The sequence below is a fragment of the Palaemon carinicauda genome, chromosome 9, assembly GCF_036898095.1.
Source record: "Palaemon carinicauda isolate YSFRI2023 chromosome 9, ASM3689809v2, whole genome shotgun sequence".
Lineage (NCBI taxonomy): Eukaryota > Metazoa > Arthropoda > Malacostraca > Decapoda > Palaemonidae > Palaemon > Palaemon carinicauda.
The window spans coordinates 120,551,389-120,572,476 of record NC_090733.1 but is presented as its reverse complement, the minus strand read 5'-3'; the positions used below and the strand labels follow the sequence as shown (position 1 = coordinate 120,572,476).

Sequence of the window (21,088 nt, the reverse complement as noted above, 5' to 3'; positions counted from 1 at the left end):
GTAATACTGTACAACACTTGTTAGTGTAGTGTAAATTACTGTAATATACTACCATCACTACAGTAAAGCTTAACTGAACTGTAAGTGTTCGCTATTTTCGTTCAGACGACTTGACTCCCTGCGCACGTAGCCTACATTTACAATAAACAACATTACTATAATTCTGTACTGTACAATATGTATACAGTATAATTAAAGATTAACTAAGTGTACTGTATATATTTTATACAACGACCACTAACCATATTCTTAGGGTCGAATGCAGCAATCTTGAAACATGGTGCAATTTTTTATGGCGGTCTCTTGTCCAGTAATCCGACATCTGTAGTAACCCAGTAATAATATTTATTACATCTTTTTAAAGTTAGAAAATTAGAAAATAATTATAGAAGTATCAGTTACATTATAATTATTTTGTAAACGCATATAACCTCAGTAACAAATGAACAAAAAACGGCTGTTTTGTTTGTTTAGTTCAGTCATCGTATGATTTTCTAATTATAGAGTAGTTTAGAAGGATTGACTTATCAATAAATGCTTAGTATAATCATATACTGTAGTTGTATTTTGCCAAGAGATGGCATAGATGGTATTCTTACATATTCTCAATGATGAATACTGTATGTAAAATTGTAAACATTGAAGTCACAATTTTCAATATTAATCTTACCCGATGATCATGTAGCTGTCAACTCTGTTGCCCGACAGAAATCTACGGTCGGGATACGCCAGCGATCGCTATACAGGTGGGGGTGTACACAACAGCGCCATCTGTGAGTAGGTACTCAAGTACTTCTTGTCAACAAGAACTCAATTTTTCCTCTGTCGTGCCACCGGCAAGACCTACTAATACGCTGTCCCTAACTGGATTTGTTTTCACAACTTTTTGGTGAAGTACACTATTCCAGTTTTGAGCTTTCGCTATGCAGGGGTTTTATCTTCATTTCAAGACTTGAACTCGTTTTGGATAGATTTTATTATGGTGACGAAGAGAGTATGGACTCTCTTTCACTTTTAAATGGCCGACCCTTCCCTTAGACGGAAGTGTTGGTGTCGAAGAGAGTATAGACTCTCTTTCACTTTTAATGACCGACCCTTCCCTTAGACAGAAGTGTGTTTAGGTTTTTGGTAATTTTGCTTAACAAAGTTATAGATTTATTTTATATCTCTCCGCCATTTATAGGCCTCTTCGATTAACTTTCCATTTTTTATAAACTTATAAAATTAATTTTTATGTTTGTTTATATGCGACCTTTCCTAATAGTAGGGGGTCCTTACTTGGAACCGAAGTTTATTAACATTGAGCCCGTCATATCGTATTTCCTGTTAAGAATTTATGCTATTTTAATTTTAATGTTTTTGAAAGAATTTCTTTGATAGTCTCGTACTGTTTTCAAAGATGAACTAACGTTTAGTTTAGTCTCCGCAGTTGTTGACGATCAGAACGTTCAACTTGCGCTCTATCGTTACGATAGAGAGTATTTCACGGTTTCACGTTGCAGTAAGAGTAAACTGATTCTAGCGTTTCGTTCATTCTTTCTTAGCTTAAATGGTTTTTATTCTATTAAAGGAACTTTTTATTTGGGAAACCTTTCAGTTTTTTTCCTTTAACAAATAATATGTTTTAACGATATATAATTGGGCTCATCTCTCAGGTTCTAAGTCAAGAGAGAGAGAGAGAGAGAGAGATAGAGACGGAGGGAGAGAGAGGAGGATAAACGTTTCGTTCAAGCGGGTAACGTTGTTCTCGTTTTTTTACTCTTCTCCCTAGTCGCTATAGGGGAAGAAGGTAAAACGTTTCTAGAGTTTTATTCTTGTTCCCAGGCTTTATGCGGTGAGAGATTTTAAACGTAGTTTATTTGATCTAGTGTTTAGTCTCTTTTCCAGCCACTGAATTCTTTATCTTTCATTATGTTTTTCTGTTACATTGTAAAACTGTTTTCGCAATTACTACCTTTTAATGAAGGATAGGATTGCGTGTTTCAGGTACAAATCACTTAAAGTTTCGAGTTCAGTGAAATAAGTGCAAACAGAAAATCAAAAGTGATAAAGTGATATGTGCAAAGTGTTACAGTGTTGCGTTCGAGGGTTCGTCTGTTCGTGCCAGTTGTTCACCTTGTCCGATACCTCTTACAAGCTCCCAAGCCCAGGGGAGAAGTAATGTCGAAGGACTTATGGGTTCCACAGGCTTGATATACGAACAGACGTTTCCCTCCATGGTTTCGGGTGTATCTACACACGTTGCCGACGTGATCACCCCACCCACACAAAGACGAGAGAGCCCATTTATTCCTCGTCTGCGGAAGAGGTTTCTCGCAGAAACCATCGACCAAATCTTGCAGCTTTTAAGTGCAAGTCGGTCCCTTCCGCGCAAGTCCAACGGCCTAGGTGTAGCCACTGGGTCAGTTCGGACTCGCTGCAGTCATCCGACGACTGCACACCTCCCAAGAGAGGCAAGGTGGTACCGCAACAGGCAGTAACTCCGTCTGTTGCCGCACCAGCTGTTTTAGACCCTCAGTCACAACGGACAGTAGCTCCGTTTGTTGTTGTCTTTCATAGACCCTAGTGGTCCATGCTGCAGACTATGCAGTCTCAGCTTGCGGCATTCATGCAGGAGTATCATGCTGAGAAGGTTAACACTGCACCTGTTAACCTACAACCCTCCGAGGTTGTGCGCTCAGCAGATACTGCGGCGGCCTGCTCCCACACTCCACCTGTGAGAGCTCCACCACCGATGCGCAGTCCACCCTGCCAGACGCATGTTCTTGCTGCTCCATCCGTTGACATGCGTGAGCTTCCGCTTCAGCAGTGGGAAGGTGCTGTAGAGCTGCCGGGTTCCAGCACTATGCGGCTTTCTCCGCAACCCATGCAGCATGCTCCGCATACCATACAGCATGCTCCGCATACCATACAGCATGCTCCGCAACCCACCGCAGCCCCTCCCACGCTCCAGCACTCTGCTTTTGTTGTTGCCAGCTCCCACACTCCGACTGCGGAGAAGGTTGACGATGCACCCGTGGGCCTACACCTCCCACGGTTGTGCGCCCGGCATGGCTTCCTGCTCTCACACTCTTGTTGTGAGAGCTCCTCCACCCATGCACAGTCAACCCTGCCAGATGTATGATGACTCCCACACACAGAGCACTCCGTTGCCGTGCGTGAGCTACCACAAGCTGCCGTGTTTTGACACGGTGTGTCAGCCTCCGCAACACACTGTGGTTACCGCCACTCGCCCGCAGCAAACTAGTCAGTCAGAAGTTGAGGCTTCCCCACACAACTTTGGTTGTTGCCATCTCACAGACTGTCAAACAGTTACATGACATTGCCTTCTGGTCTGCTACTTATACACCAGTGCTGTATGTCCTCACGCTCCTGTTGTGGTTGACAGTTCAGTTTTTGACAGTTCACAGACTGTCAAGCAGTTTCATAACGTTGCCTTCTGGTCTGCTGCTTTTGCACCAGTGATACCCTCACTGAGAGAACCTAGCTTTTCTCGGATATGGTTCCTGTAGATGAGATAGTGCTGTTCTCCCTCCTTCTGATATTCCCTTGAGGACTCTGTCATTTGGAGAGGAGCCTTAAGCTGCTTAGCCTCCTATGGACTTTAATTTAAGCATAACATGCTTCCAGGGAGGGTAAATGGTTCCGCTTCAGTCGCTAACCCCGTCTGTTGCCACACCTGCTCCCATAGACCTTGGGCTTTGTTGCAAGACATGCAGTCCAAGCTTAGTCCTTGATAGAGGATTTTTTACGGAGAAGAACCTTCTTGCCAACGACCTTCCTACCGGTTGGTTGTACGCCCTGTTGACGCTGAGGTATCCTACTCACGTCCGCCAGTTGAGATGGTTCCTCCACCGGTGCGACCCAGTGTGGGTTGCCAGTCGCACGTTGACGTTAAGCTACTCTCGGAGGTGGTTGTGGACGTTCAGTGTTTCACTGGGAAGACGTTCAACAACCAGCAGAGGTGACTTGTTGTGACGCAGTGCGGCAACCTCAGCACCCGATAAGGGGTTGTCTGTACTACCCAGACAGTCTAGACAGTTTCGGGTTGTCGCTGTACTTCCTCGCATCCCCATGGTTGACAGTTCACAGACTGTGCAGCAGTACCATGATCTTGTGTCCGGCTCCGTCACGCATCCACCAGTGCGACCGGATTCAGCGAGTCAGACGTTGCCCACTCCGTTGCCGTTTCCTCATCAGTTTCGGATGAGGAACCCTCTGATGAGGACATGGCTGAACAAGAAGATCAATCCCCAGCCCTGCTATCCATCCAGAAGATGCTGAAGAAGGATTACGGCCCTGTCAGGCTGTGGATGAGTCTGGTTAGGACACTGTCATCCGTGGTTCAATTGGTGTCACTTGGAAGACTTCACCTCCGTCCTCTTCGGTTTCATCTAGCTCTTCACTGGAAAAGGACGAGACGCTAGAAGCGGTCTCGATCCCGGTTTCCGGAAGATAAGTCTGGTCTAACCTGAGGAAAGGACTTTATCAACCTTTTATAGGGTCTTCCCCTGACTGTTCAGACCCCCAACCACGTTCTCTTCTCAGACGCATCGGACGTAGGCTGGGGTGCGACCTTAGGCGGTAGGGAATGCTCGGGATTATGGAACTCGAGTCAAAGGACAATGCATTTTAACTGCAAGAAGCTTCTGGCAGTACGTCTGACCTGGAAAAGCTTCAGGTCTCTCCTTCAAGACAAAGCAATGGAGGTCAACACGGACAACTCCCTGCTTTGATGTTCATCTCCTAGCAAGGAGGGACCTACTCTCTGACATGGTGCGAGTTCGCTAGTGACCTCCTCTCCTGTTCAACAGGTCTAGACTTTTCACTAGTAACAAATTTCTTCCAAGGCAACTTGAATGTCTTAGCAGTTTGTCTCAGTAGGAAGGGACAATAATTCCAACATATTGGACCCTCCACAGAGATGTATGCAAGAGACTTTGGGTCACCTGGGGCCAGCCAACCATAGATCTCTTCGCAACCTCGATGTCCAAGAGGCTCTCAATACTTTGCTCACCTATCCCGGACCCAGCAGTGGTTCTTTTAGATGCCTTTCTACTAGATTAGTCTCATCTAGATCTATATGCATTCCCTCCGTTCTAGATTGTCAACAAGGTACTGCAGAAGTTCGCCTCTCACGATGGGACAAAGTTGACACTTGTTGCTTCCCTCTGGCCTGCGAGAGAATAACTTACCGAGGTACTTCGATGGCTAGTAGACGTTCCCAGAACTCTTCCCCTAAGGGTGGACCTGCTACGTCTGCCACGCGTGAGAAGGTACTCCAAGGCCTCCACGCTCTTCGTCTGACTGCCTTCAGAGTATCGAAAGACTCTTGAGAACTAGAGGTTTTTCGAAGGAGGCAACCAGAGCGATTGTTAGAGCAAGGAGAACATCCACCCTTAGAGTCTACCAATCGAAGTGGGAAATCTTCCGAAACTGGTGCAAGTCAGTATCCGTATCCTCGACCAGTACCTCTGTAACTCATTTAGCTGACTTCCTCTTATATCTGAGGAAAGAGCGATCTCTTTCAGCTCCCACTTTCAAGCGTTACAGAAGCATGTTGGCATCAGTCTTCCGTCACAGAGGCTTAGATCTTTCCAACAATAAAGATCTACAGGACCTCCTTAAGTCTTTTGAGACCACGAAGGAGCGTCGTTTGGTTACACCTGGTTGGAATTTAGACGTGGTTCTAAGATTCCTTATGTTAGACAGGTTCGAACCACTTCAATCAGCCTCCCTGAAAGATCTCACCTTTAAGACTCTTTTTCCTGATATATTTAACCACAGCTAAAAGAGTCAGTGAGATTCATGCCTTCAGCAAGAACATCGGATTTTCATCCGAAACGGCTACATGTTCTACATCTTGGTTTTCTAGCCAAACACGAGCTGCCTTCTCGGCCTTGACCAATATCGTTCGTTATTCCAAACTTATCGTATGGTTGGAAATGAACTAGAAAGAGTATTATGTCCTGTAAGAGCTCTTAAGTTCTATTTTAAAAACCTTTACGGGGCCCGTCTGAAGCTTTATGGTGTTCAGTTAAGAATTCATCTTTGCCTATGTCAGAGAATTCTTTATCCTATTATTTTCAGACTGTTAATACGAGAAGCTCATTCCCTTCTGAATGAGGAAGACCAAGCTTTGCTGAAGGTAAGGACACACGAAGTTAGAGCTGTCACAACTTCCGTGACCTTTTAATAAAATAGATCTTTGCAAAATATTTTCGACGCAACCTTTTGGAAAAGCTAATCAGTGTTCGCGTCTTTTATCTTAAGAATGTCCAGTCTCTTTACGAGAACTGCTACACTCTGGGACCATTCGTAGCAACGAGTGCAGTAGTGGTGTGGCCTCCACCACTACAATTCCCTAATTCCAGAACCTTTTTAATCTTTCTCTTGAAATATTTCTGGGTTGTCCGGAAGGCTAAGAAGCCTTCCGCATCCTGGTTGATTTGGCGGGTGGTCAAATTCTTTCTTGAGAAGTGCCTGGATTAGAGGTTGTGATGAGGTCCTTTAGTATGGGTTGCAGCCCTTCATACTTCAGCACCTAGGAGTCGCTCAGCATCCTAAGAGGATCGCTAGGCTCAGTAAGGAAGACGTACTTAAAAAGGCAGAGTAATGGTTCAAGTCGACTTCCTTACCAGGTACTTATTTATTTTATGTTTGTTATTTTTGAATAACGGCTAAAATAAGATACGGGATACTTAGCTTTTTTGTTAACATGTATACTGGTCTCCACCCACCACCCTGGGTGTGAATCAGCTACATGATCATCGGGTAAGATTAATATTGAAAAATGTTATTTTCATTAGTAAAATTAATTTTTGAATATACTTACCCGATGATCATGAATTTAAGGACCCGCCCTTCCTCCCCATAGAGAACCAGTGGACCGAGGAGAAAATTGAGTTCTTGTTGACAAGAAGTACTTGAGTACCTACTCACAGATGGCGCTGTTGTGTACACCCCCACCTGTATAGCGATCGCTGGCGTATCCCGACCGTAGATTTCTGTCGGGCAACAGAGTTGACAGCTACATGATCATCGGGTAAGTATATTCAAAAATTTATTTTACTAATGAAAATAACATTTTTTTTATTTTTTATACTTTGTTAAACAGAAATATAGCTTAATTGAGCTAATAAATATAAGATGGAAAGAATACAAGTCTGAGATAGAAGAAATTAAAACTACAATTACAACATGAAGGATTGTGTGCTGGGTGTGGGGGGAGGATGGGTACTCATGGGTTCCCAATGATGGGTGGTAATAGGTGTTTGGAAGGGAAAATTATTTACGAGACACAAGAAAGGGTTAAGAGCTAGAAGGACAGCCAGGAGGGGCAGAACTGTTTGGGAAAATTATTTGGTTGGTAAGGAAAATTACGTGGGAAAAAAATAAATTAGGATAACATGAAAAGGAAAAAGACGATCGATGGCATAAGTTGAGTGCTAAGAGAAGTGAACGAATAGTTACGAGAATATGTGGAGCAAAGCGCAAAGCAATAAGAAAATGGAGGAGGAAGCATTATGAAGCAGTAGAAGATGGATAACGAGTCGGCGAGAGCGTGCGGGAAGGAGGGGAGGAGTGAGGGTGGTGTGCAAGGGGAGGGGAAGGGGTGAGGCGACAGGACATCTGGAATCTTATGCTAATGCTGTATAGAAATATAAGCGCAGATAAAGTATAGTGGGAAATACTGAATAAAAGGGATGGGAAAAGGAATAAGGATATAAAAGGGAATGAGAGGAATAATGAAATAGAAGTGATAAATGAAATTTTTCATAAAAACAATAAAGTAATGTGAATATGAAAATTTAAGGAAACAGAAAAGCGAGAGATTTAGGTTATGGTAGCGAGTGTTAGGAAGGCCAGGAGAACATGTAAAGTTGTGAAAATTGTTAAAGCTCTCAAATTGTTTTTTATACTTTCTTAAACATAAATAATAGCTTATTTTATAGACTAAAATCAAATATCTTAGTAGTAATTGTTTCTTTGGGGAAATAATAATTTCCTTTGGTACATACATATACCAAGGCACTTACTCCAATTTTGGGGGGTAGCCAACATAAACAAATGAAACAAAAACAAAAAAGGGGACCTCTACTCTCTACGTTCCTCCCAGCCTAACAAGGGACTCAACTGAGTTCAGCTGGTACTGCTAGGGTGCCACAGCCCACCCTCCCCCGTTATCCATCACAGATGAAGCTTCATAATGCTGAATCCCCTACTGCTGCTTCCTCCTCGGTCATCTAAGGCATCGGAGGAAGCAGCAGGGCCTACCGGAACTGCGTCACAATCGCTCGCCATTCATTCCTATTTCTAGCACGCTCTCTTGCCTCTCTCACATCTATCCTCCTATCACCCAGAGCTTCCTTCACTCCATCCATCCACCCAAACCCTGGCCTTCCTCTTGTACTTCTCCCATAAACTCTTGCATTCATCACCTTCTTTAGCAGACAGCCATTTTCCATTCTCTCAACATGGCCAAACCACCTCAACACATTCATATCCACTCTAGCTGCTAACTCATTTCTTACACCCGTTCTCACTCACCACTTCGTTCCTAACCCTATCTACTCGAGATACACCAGCCATACTCCTTAGACACTTCATCTCAAACACATTCAATTTCTGTCTCTCCATCACTTTCATTCCTCACAACTCCGATCCATACATCACAGTTGGTACAATCACTTTCTCATACAGAACTCTCTCTACATTCATGCCCAACCCTCTATTTTTTACTACTCCCTTAACTGCCCCCAATACTTTGCAACCTTCATTCACTCGCTGACGTACATCTGCTTCCACTCCACCATTTGCTGCAACAACAGACCCCAAGTACTTAAACTGATCCACCTCCTCAAGTAACTCCATTCAACATGACATTCAACCTTGCACCACCTTCGCTTCTCGTACATCTCATAACCTTACTCTTACCCACATTAACTCTCAACTTCCTTCTCTCACACACACTTCCAAATTCAGTCACTAATCGGCCAAGCTTCTCTTCTGTGTCTGCAACCAGTACAGTATCATCCGCAAACAACAACTGATTTACCTCCCATTCATGGTCATTCTCGTCTGCCAGTTTTAATTCTCGTCCAAGCACTCGAGCATTCACCTCTCTCACCACTCCATCAACATACAAGTTAAACAACCACGGTGACATCACACATCCCTGTCTCAGCCCCACTCTCACCGGAAACCAATCACTTACTTCATTTCCTATCCTCCTATCCTAAACACATGCTTTACTACCTTTGTAGAAACTTTTCACTGCTTGCAACAACCTTCCACCAACTCCATATAACCTCATCACATTCCACATTGCTTCCCTATCAAGTCTATCATACGCTTTCTCCAGATCCATAAACGCAACATACACCTTCTTACCTTTTGCTAAATATTTCTTGCATATTTGCTTAACTGTAAAAATCTGATTCATACAACCCCTACCTCTTCTAAAACCACTCTGTACTTCTAAGATTGCATTCTCTGTTTTATCCTTAATCCTATTAATCATTACTTTACCATACACTTTTCCAACTATGCTTAACAAACTAATACCTCTTGAATTACAACACTCATGCACATCTCCCTTACCCTTATATAGTGGTACAATACATGCACAAACCCAATCTACTGGTACCATTGACAACACAAAACCCATATTAAACAATCTCACCAACCATTCAAGTACAGTCACACCTTCCTTCAACATCTCAGCTCTCACACCTTTGGTAGCGTTATCTTAATAATAAGGAAGGTATTTGATCCGAAAATTGAGGTTACTGACGGCGGTTAAAAGAGGCCTGACTGTAGTGGAGAGCTTAGTAATTTGAACCACAGATTTTAATCATTCTACCAGATAACAGAAAAGTACATTTTACATTATCCTTATATTCAATTTGAAATAATAAAATTATCAACTTATGTTCTATAATCTTCCCAGAGAAATAAGGCCGCTACAGAAACGGAAGCATCGCCTTATTGACATTGGCTAGATGAACTCTAGGATGCAGTGGCAGGTGATTTGAAGGGTCACTAATCCTTTACCAGCATTATTCCTCTCTGTGCCCCTCCTATTAAACAAGACAGTCAATTTCTGTACACTGTATCCTTCTTCAATATCTAATGTTTACCTAATGTTTTTTTTTTCAGATAATACTAAATTCCATCCATTATGATGGTTATAATATCAAGTGTTTTTGTGGGCAATATGTATCTTTTATTTGATATTTGTTTTTTATAAAGCTAGATGATAGTCATAATTTCTTATGTGTTTATTTGAAAGATGAGACCAGGCAATGTATTGCCTTACTTATTATAGAAGTAGATATATAGTACATTCAATCCCTTGAGTTTTCTGTGCAAATCGGAATGATGGTCATGACTTCTGTGTTTTTCAAGATGCAAAAATCTTTTGGTATTATAACCGTTCAATGTGGAAGATATTGCCAGGTAATATATGTTACTTTATTTATTATAGAAATAAATATATCGTAGCTATATTGAAAGATGTGAATGCGATAAGTCACAAACACCTAGACTGTCTTGATTAGCGTTCCTGGCTTGGTATTCTTTGCCGATAGGTGGTCCTCTCAAACACCAGGTGTTTAAAAATGACAGGGGATTAACTTGAAGCCTACTCAGATTGTCTTTTGGTTGACAAGGTAAATTTTTTCTCAACTTTCAAGATTTCAGCAGCCTTATTTTCCCGGTTAACTATAGTAGTAACAATTTGCTTTATTAGTTTGTATAATTTCAAACATACTTGGAACTAAATAAGTTAGACATTTTTTCCTCTTATGTAGTATATAGGAATGCATGTTTTTTTATCTGATGAAATTTATATGAAATTTCTCTTTCAGTCCTCTCACTCGGTTGATATTCAACCCATATGATGATCCTCTGCTGAAGAAAAACTTTGATGATAATAAACCAATTGAACCTGAGTGGTACATCCCTATTATTCCAATGGTTTTGGTCAATGGAGCTGATGGAATTGGCACAGGTTGGAGTACAAGAGTACCAAATTACAACCCCCGTGAGATTGTTTCCAACATTAGAAAAATGATTAATGGAGAGGAACCCATTCGGATGGTAAGGAAATACAGTATGTTATGCGAATATTTGAGTTGAAATTTTGCAAAATTAGAATATTAATATTTCAATGAAACCTTGAAGTTCATTTCTTTTTTACCTTCTGTGTGAATGTATTGGGTACATTATTATTTCCTTGAAACTTCCTTAGGGGTATTAGTGGCCTTAAAAATAGCCATATTTGGTCACAGCTATTTTATGATTTCATAATTTTAATGATGTATAAGGTCTATTCCATTGCCTGATGAAAGATTGTCATTTAGAAGCTCCTTTATAGGGTAAAAATTTGATTTTGTCCGTGCATATACACCCAGAATTTCATTATCACGGCCTTAGTGACCACAAAGATCATTACTTCGTGAGAAAACTCACATTTTATTGTTTTCCGTAAGAATATTCTTCAATATTTAGATGCAAAGTGTTGGGGGCAGTTAAGGGAGGAGTAAAAAATAGAGGGTTGGGCATGAATGTAAAGAGAGTTCTGTATGAGAAAGTGATTGTACCACCTGTGATGTATGGATCGGAGTTGTGGGGAATGGAAGTGATGGAGAGACAGAAATTGAATGTGTTTGAGATGAAGTTGGTACAATCACTTTCTCATACAGAACTCTCTTTACATTCATGCCCAACCCTCTATTATTTACTACTCCCTTAACTATCCCCAACACTTTTCATCCCTCATTCACTCTGACGTACATCTGCTTCCACTCCACCATTTGCTGCAACAACAGACCCCAAGTACTTAAACTGATCCACCTCCTCAAGTAACTCCATTCAACATGGCATTCAACCTCGCACCACCTTCCCTTCTTGTTCATCTCATAACCTTACTCTTACCCACATTAACTCTCAACTTCCTTCTCTCACACACCCTTCCAAATTCGGTCACTAAACGGCCAAGCTTCTCTTGCGCGTCTGCAACCAATACACTATCATCTGCAAACAACAACTGATTTCAATCCTCATCCAAGCACTCGTGCATTCACCTCTCTCACTACTCCTTTAACATACAAGTTAAGCAACCACGGCGACATCACACATCCCTGTCTCAGTCCCACTCTCACCGGAAACCAATCGCTCACTTCATTACCTCTCCTAACACATGCTTTACTACCTTTGTAGAAACTTTTCACTGCTTGCAACAACTTTATATAATCTCATCACATTCCACATTGCTTCCCTATCAACTTTTATCATACTCTTTCTCCAGATCCATAAATGCAACATACACCTCCTTACCTTTTGCTAAATATTTCTCGCATATCTGCCTAACTGTTGAAATCTGATTCATACAACCCCTACCTCTCCTAAAACCACCCTGTACTTCTAAGATTGCATTCTCTGTTTTATCCTTAATCCTATTAATCATTACTCTACCATACACTTTTCCAACTACACTCAACAAACTATTACCCCTTGAATTACAACACTCATGCACATCTCCCTTACCCTTATATAGTGGTACAATACACGCACAAACCCAATCTACTGGTACCATTGACAACACAAAACACACATTGAACAATCTCGCCAACCATTCAAGTACAGTCACACCCCCTTCCTTCAACATCTCGGCTCTCACACCATCCATACCAGATGCTTTTCCTTCTCTCGTTTCATCTAGTGCTCTCCTCACTTCCTCTCTTGTAATCTCTCTCAATCTCATCTCCCATCAACGGCACCTCAACACCCTCAACAGCAATTATATCTGCCTTCCTAATATCCTCAACATTCAGTAAACTTTCAAAATATTCCGCCCACCTTTTCCTTGCTTCCTCTCCTTTTAACAACCTTCCATTTCCATCTTTCACTGTCTCTTCAATTCTTGAGCGAGCCTTCCTTACTCTCGTCACTTCTTTCCAAAACTTCTTATTCTCTTCATATGAACGACCGAATCCCTCACCTTACCTCAGGTCAGCCGCCCTCTTTGCCTCACTTACCTTGCACTTTACTTCCACATTTTTCTCTTTATATTTTTCATACTTCTCTACACTGTTACTCTGCAGCCATTCTTCAAAAGCCCTCTTTTTCTATTCCACTTTTACCTTCACTACTTCATTCCACCGTTCACTGCCCTTCCTCATGCTGCCTCCAACAAACTTCTTACATACGTACATCCATATACCAAGGCGCTTCCCCCAATTTTGGGGGGTAGCCAACATCAAACAAATGAAACAAAAAAGGGGACGTCTCCTCTCTACGTTCCTCCCAGCCTAACAAGGGACTCAACCGAGTTCGGCTGGTACTGCTAGGGTGGCACAACCCACCCTCCCACATTATCCACTACAGAGGAAGCTTCATAATGCTAAATCTCCTACTGCTGCTACCTCCGTGGTCATCCAAGGCACCGGAGGAAGCAGCAGGGCCTACTGGAACTGGGTCACAATTGCTCGCCATTCATTCCTATTTCTAGCACGGTCTTGCCTCTCTCACATCTATCCTCCTATCACCCAGAGCTACCTTCACTCCATCCATCCACCCAAACCTTGGCCTTCCTCTTGTACTTCCCTCATCAACCCCTGCATTCATCAACTTCTTTAGCAGACAGCTATTTTCCATTATACTAACTACTTAGTTTTTGTAATTCCTTGTAGTCTTTCTTATGGATTTGTTGGCCTTTTACAGGAAAGATATATTTTTGATCAATTTGATTATAAATGCTATTATAAAATTTGTTAAATTATGATTAGAGGTTTGTCAAAATTAGTTTTGAATGCTTGAAAATTCATAATCATTTTCAGTTGCCACTTACCCACTTCCAAAGAATTGTGAATTCAGCTCTGTGACTGGTAAAACTCATCATCAACAACTTTTATAGTAAAATTTGTTTTGATAACTCATTCACATAATTCCCAACCCCACAACCAAGTAATATACTGAAGTTGATAGTTTATGATTTGAATGGACTGATACTTGCCAGTTTCATAGTGACCACAATTTGCTGTTTTTGTCCTCCAGATTTAGGGAAGGGATGCTGAAATATAGAAAAAAAAAAATTTGGTTTTTGTTTTAATGTGGACAAAGTTGGATTGTTCAAGGTCAAGGAGTGCTTTGTAGATAATAAATGTGACTCCTAGATAAGATTGGTAAATAATATTTTTATGTTGAAATAGTGTTGATATGATGTTTCAATGAAACTTTTTCACATTTAATTCTAGAAACCGTGGTTCAAAAACTTCAAGGGGACGATTGATGAACTTGACTATCAGCGATATATTGTACATGGAGAACTATCACAGCTAGGTGATAATAAATTGGAGATAACCGAGTTACCAGTCAGAGTTTGGACTCAGGCCTACAAGGAATCGGTATTGGAATCTCTCTCAACACACACCGAGAAGAGTCCTGCATATATTACGTAAGTTTCTATTCTTAAGAGAATTAGATGTTACGGGAGATTGTATTCTGTTATTGTACATTTTTTTTATAATTAGAATTATTATATACTTCATTATAAGAGTTAGTTTCCAGCTTCGCTTGTGAGTGCCTTTTAAGAGCTTTTTAATTCCTTGTTCTTGAATATCCTTTCATGTTCGATAGGTCCATGTGTATCTTGCATAAGATAAGGGCAGTTGTATGAACCCTATTACTCATCTTGTACCTATAATTGTTATTGCTTTTGGAATTTGTTTCTATACATATACAAACCTTTATGTCCTTTGAAATGACTATATGAAATTCTTTCTCTTGTGTCCTTTTTTACTAGAAATATATATTGTGAAAGTGATATACAAAGATCTTCCTTTCTTAGAGACAAGCTGCATACTCAATTTCCCTTCAGTACAGATACCCAGTTTCCTCCCCTGGGTATTTGGAAGTCTTTGAGGCCAACTATTTATTCTTTGTGGATACTCTCAGTAGAGAGATTCTTTGCTGCTGCAGCTGAATGTTGCATACAGAATGCCGACCTCACTAACTATGCACTACACAAAAATATACGGGAATGCCCAGAGATCTAGGCAAAATGTAAAGAAATCAAGAAAGAAATGGGCACTGGGCATCACCCCTTGGATTTTTTCTTGGCAAGGGACCCAGCAAAATCCTTAAAAGTTCCCCATTATTTCGTCTTGAGTATGCCGCATAGAAATCTTGCTGGACTTTTCTCATTTGATTAAGGGAAGAATGCAGTAAAAATGCTATATAGCTCAAATCTCTGGTACGATTTCAGAAAGGAGATAAAAGATAAAAAATGAAAATTGCCGAGGGAAAGAAATCCACTGAAAGGATATGTACTATACAAATAAAATTATTTAAAAATGAAAAAAAGTAATTAGAAAAAATTATGCCCTATAATATGTAATAATAATTGGACAGCAATAACTACAGTAGGGTCCCGAATTATGCGAGAATTTGGTCGATTAATGACCTCGTGTAAATAGAAAATCGCGAATTTCGAAACACACAACTAACAGAAATAATTCCATTGTGGCCATGGCAACCAGCAATTTGCCTATTCAAATGTGTTTACTACCCATTTCCAATACTTTCTTTGTACTATACTGTATTTATTTATAATATCAAATTGTTTTTGTAAATAAATAAAACATTTAATATACTTTAAAGTTCTAATAACTTGAAAAATGGTTAAAATTATAACCAGGATAGGTGTAAACACCATATATTTCCCGTTACAACACAACCCAAAATACAGACAAATTTTAATGTTTGTCATATCTATTGTATAATACAACTGGTGAATAGCAAAACCATCACTCTATAGACTAGCTTGTTGTATGATTGAAAATCCAGAATTATCAAAATAAAGGCGATTTTATATCATGCGTTTCCTAAACACGCTAAAAAGCAGAATAGAAAACGACAACCAATGTTTTGTTTACGTTTAACTCTGATCACAACGAAGAAACAGACGCATTTATACATCTGTGTTTTTGAATTGACAGCAATTTTACCAAGTATATATAGATTATATGTTGAATTTGTTATTACCAATGTTCTAATTATTTTTTATTAGAACTTTCAAATAAATGAAATGAATGCCATTTATGAAATGTTTTTCTTTATGATGCCGCCTGAAACGGAAACCTTCCATTTGTTTACGCTCCATCTTCGATCATAATAAACAAACTAATGCATTATACACACATGATCTAAGTCATAACTAATGATATTACAAACATTTAGTAAACATTATGTTATTACAAATATTTTACTTACCGTATCCATATAAATTCCTAAATTCGTAGCAAAGCTGGAAATTTTTTTTTCCTTATGCGTTTAATCCACAATAGCAAACTGCCGCTAATGACAGAGTGATAACTTACGATAATTCTAAACTGTTACGAAAGATAATTGTCCTTTCCATATCCAAAATACTTTTCCTAACTTCAGTTATAAGTCAACTTGTACCCACCTCAATTATGGATCCATATGCAAAAAAGGTAAAAGAAGAAAGTACTAGGCCTATTTTTAAAGTCACCGAACAATTAGGTTACCGCTATAACGTTCGATGTGAGAGAGAGAGAGAGAGAGAGAGAGTGAGAGAGAGAGAGAGAGAGAGAATGGTTTTAAAGTACTAAACAATAAATATGATAGGTTATAACACATTGGTGTTTATGTAATATTAACTGTATAGATGGTTTGAATAAGTTAAGAAATGGTGTAAACAATTCTTTGTTATTGTATTCGCGCGGAAGCTAGACATCAGCTGATGTGATCACAGCCAAAAGTAAAACAAAAATAAGTTAGCAATACTCGATTTTTAAAACACACCCGAAATTTTACAACATAAGTACATGTTTTATTATAGCGCAATTGACATTTAAAGAGTAAAAATTTTCTGGAATAGAATGGTGTTTCCTAAAAAATAGTGGTTTGCGGACGAAATCGGTTACCGTATTTTAAGCTATGATTGAAATGGATGTATACACGGTATAATTTTTTCGTTTTGTATTTAATTGACACTTCAAGAAAACCGATTTTGGTTTCTTCATCTATTTGTAAGTACTATATTGTATAACAAGAGAGAGAGAGAGAGAGAGAGAGAGAGAGAGAGAGAGAGAGAGAGAGAGAGAGAGAGAGAGAGAGAGAGAGAGAGAGAGATATTATGACGCAGAAGGTTACAGACCTAGAACAGGGGAGGATGAAGGTGTGGGAAGTGATGAGATAGGCTGGGTGGACTCGCAGGGGAGACGGTAGGAGACGGGGGAAGGGGGGATTTGGTTGCCAGTGGCTAAAAATAGATTCTGAAAGACGGTAAAGGGAAAAACGAATCCCATCGAATAAACAGAATAAGGAAAGGGAATAAGATTCAGAGGAATAATAGATATAATGGAATGAAAATGACTAGATGGTGTTAGTTGTGATAAGAATAATTTAGATATTCGAAATAAGAGTGTCTGAGGAGGTATAGAAGGAATTCGTGATAAATATAGAGGAATATCAAAGGATACAGTTAGTTTGCATTAAAGGGTTTGTTATCGTTTATCGGCAGTGAATAGCCTAAACTTCGGTAACGAGTCGTCAATATTTTGTCATATTTTAAACAGTATACATTTGATTTGCAAACATTGGTTTTGTAGAGTAGACGGTAAAATAAAATCTAGAGAGAGAGAGAGAGAGAGAGAGAGAGAGAGAGAGAGAGAGAGAGAGAGAGAGAGAGAGAGATTTCTGCCATCAAATCTCTCTCTCTCTCTAGATTTTATTTTACCGTCTACTCTACAAAACCAATGTTTGCAAATCAAATGTATAGCCTACTGTTTAAAATATGACAAAATATTGACGACTCGTTACCGAAGTTTAGGCTATTCACTGCCGATAAACGAACCCAGTCTACTCGTGAAAACCTTGAACGCCCAGAGGGAAAAATAAGGCTTTTAAATATACTGTACTAAACAAAAATAATGCTTTAATATACCATCATTAACACTACCACTACAATTATCGTAAGGTTGGAGAAAGATAAAGATTGCCGAGAACGTAACCACATTTCTGTTTACATTTTGTCAGCTGGACTCGCACAGTTAACAGTTGATTTCATTGTTGATGTGGAATTTTATCCTTAAATAGGCTATTCATTATGAAATTATGTTAATGAAATGTAATGTTAATATTGTTTTGTAACATTTACTATAAATCACCGTATTTAGGGCTACCAATATACTTAAAAAGACTATAGATTTGATACATTTTGTAGTGCTTGACTCGCGAACTTTGAACAGCCTCGTGGATACAGAAAATTTATTTTTGAAAAATAGCGATCGTGTAAAAGGGGAATCGTGTAATTCGAACACGCTTAATTCGGGACCCTACTGTAGACTGAAAAAATTTCGTACGATATATTACGAAAGGTCCAACTTCAGTAAACTTGGCATGGACATGTAAATATAGTTAATGAAGGACCGCACAAAATTCCCCTCACACTAAATCAATGTATCTATCTTCCGCCAGCTGGCACATCAGTCAACGATTCACCCATAGTAACGATTCACCCATAGTAACAGCTGCAGTTCTTGACAGGAAATCACAAATGATCTGAGGCTAACTAATATGAATCTATAATCATGCCAAAACTTTCCTCCTTAATACATTCACTTGGTCCTTGTCAATTGTCACTTTAGCAGCAGTGACTGGCTCGATACGTATAGTTGCATACCTTGAATTGTGATATCCTTTTCTCAAGAAGTCCAGGGACAGAGTGCTCTGCCGCTCCTGCTCAGGGATACTAAGGATGATGAGAAGCGAAGTTATTCCTAAACATGGACGCACTGTTGGCTAGGGGAAAAGTTGCAAGGGAACCCCTCTGCGATGACAGGACATTAGAGAGCTCCCACCTTGTCCCAGCTCTGGTTCAATGAACAATGAAGACTCGGGTGAGAAAATATCTCAGGTTAACCCTTTCATAATATTGTCTCCTGGAGGTTCCTGATCACATGAACAACTAGTTATCCTCTTCGTAGCAGTTCAAGTTTCTGATAGAACAAATAGCTGGGGCATATCGCTTCCACGTTTTTGTTGATGGTCTCTGGCAGCTCCGGAAGAAAGTAGTCTGTGACACTTTCTTTTTCCAAGTTATAAAGAATATCAAAAGAACCTATGCATCCTCAAGGGAAGTGTCACTAAGGACCCCCTTTCAAGCACATGATATATGGGTACTTTCCGCAACCATAGCATTCTACAAAATATTAGTCCCCCAAAACCACTAGGTTTACAAGTTTTAAGCAGGAAAACACCCCCCCCCCCACTGTTGAGCATATGATCTGGATGGGATTGCCCCAACCTTAGCTTTCTGCAAAACCACGTTTGCAGGCTTTGAACGCACCAATAGAATTTATTTATGAGAGCCATCTTTTCATAGACAGAAACTATCATAAGGACCTATACATCCTCAGGGGTAGCGTCGCTAAGGACCCTCTCTTGAGTCCGTGATACATATGGCTTTGTTGCAATCTCAGTCTTCCATGAAATCACACATTAATACAAGTCTTCAAGCTGGTGGACAGAAAGGAAATCCGACCATTGGACATTTACCTTTAAGATGGCACATTCAGGCCTTTGCATGTCCTCTCATTGGGCTTTGTGGTGACAGCACAGCTTTGTAACTAGCAATTTGTTCCAGTTAAGCCTCAGCCTCACTACTCAGACATTCTTGGCTAGAAAGATTGCTGAGGCAGATAGTGAACTTGAATGGACTTGAAGCCATCCTTAAGGTTTTCACTCCAATGCAAGTAAACTTTCCTCAGTTTCTTAAGTATTTATTGATATACAAAAAATTGCCCCTTTTTATTATGCAACACTTGATGTTCATACCACTTCTACTGGTGAAAATTACCTTTTGGGAACTGAACTAACTGGCTTGCCTCATGAGCCGGCTACTTCGTTCCCTGTCTGTTGTCTTAGATTAATTACTAATATTTGTAACTATATCAGAGGTTTTGATTCTCAAGGATCATTAGTTTGGCCTTGCCTCTTTACAAGTTGGCTACACTATCCTCCACAATTCACGGTTATCTGTTTCTATTACTTATTATAAATAGATCTTCCAGAGGAAAAGGGTTTACCTCTTAATTTCACGGAGACTTCTTCCCTCCTAAGGAAGACTCTCCATATAAAAGACTCGGAAGTTTGTATCTGCATAGTAATAAACTACACGTTTTATATAATTTGTGTTTTTCCCAGCTGTACGAACGCGAGTCCTTTACCAAAGGCTCCCCAACCAGAGTGGTTGAGGAATGTTGTGTGGATACGCTGTGAACAACCTCCCATTTGCTCCTTGCGCATGCAGTGCGTTTACTCAGCACGAATTATGATGCAATCAGCCATAATTTTGATTGGCTGATTGTAGAAAATATGTTTAGTAACCCCATAAATGTGACGGGTTATTTATAGCCAGTAAAAATACAAATTTGTAGTGTTCTTTGGTGATTTTTAATACGGTGATGTACACTATTATTTGTTGATTTCTAAGTTAGTTTACGTTTTGACTTTCTCATTTTAACTATGCTGGATTTGGTAATTCGTAAATCTAGATTTCACGTATTCACTTGTTTTCTTTGGCAATTTTTGATTCTGGACAATATTATTGACCGATTTCTAATTCAAAATATGTTTTGACTGCTTTTTTCAATATTAACTTATACTTGGTGATTTCTAATTTTAATTTCTCTTTTGACTTGCTAGTTGGAGTGTCGCACAACTGCATACAGTTACGCTCACGACTGTGCTGCCACTGCACTCTGCACATCTTAACTTAGTGAAATTGTTGATGAACTCTGGAATGCGCAAAAAAAAAAAAAATACCTGTTGTAACTTTAAATTGTCGTGAAATGAGTACCACCGGTACCTCTCAAGAGAGGTCAGGTCTTTCAGTTTTGGTTTGTTTTTCATTGAAACCACAAAAGCAAACTTAGTTTTGTAGGTTGAGTTTGCTCAGTTTTTTGCGTGTTTACGCTATCTGTAAGCATTGTCCGTATTTCAGTGATAGAGTAAACTTTTTCGTAATGATTTACATATCTTTTTAAAGGACAAA

The 21,088-nt window shown here is 39.8% G+C and overlaps 1 protein-coding gene across 3 annotated transcripts in view; it reads left to right on the top strand.

Annotated features, from left to right (window-relative positions):
* Top2 (topoisomerase 2) overlaps positions 1–21,088 on the top strand; it is an 88,377-nt gene that overhangs the window by 33,062 nt on the left and 34,227 nt on the right. For all 3 annotated transcript variants that reach the window (XM_068380353.1, XM_068380354.1, XM_068380352.1), the window contains exons 13-14: positions 10,872–11,103; positions 14,262–14,461. In XM_068380353.1, coding sequence (XP_068236454.1) covers positions 10,872–11,103; positions 14,262–14,461 — 432 coding nt within the window. The remainder of the gene's footprint in view (positions 1–10,871; positions 11,104–14,261; positions 14,462–21,088) is intronic.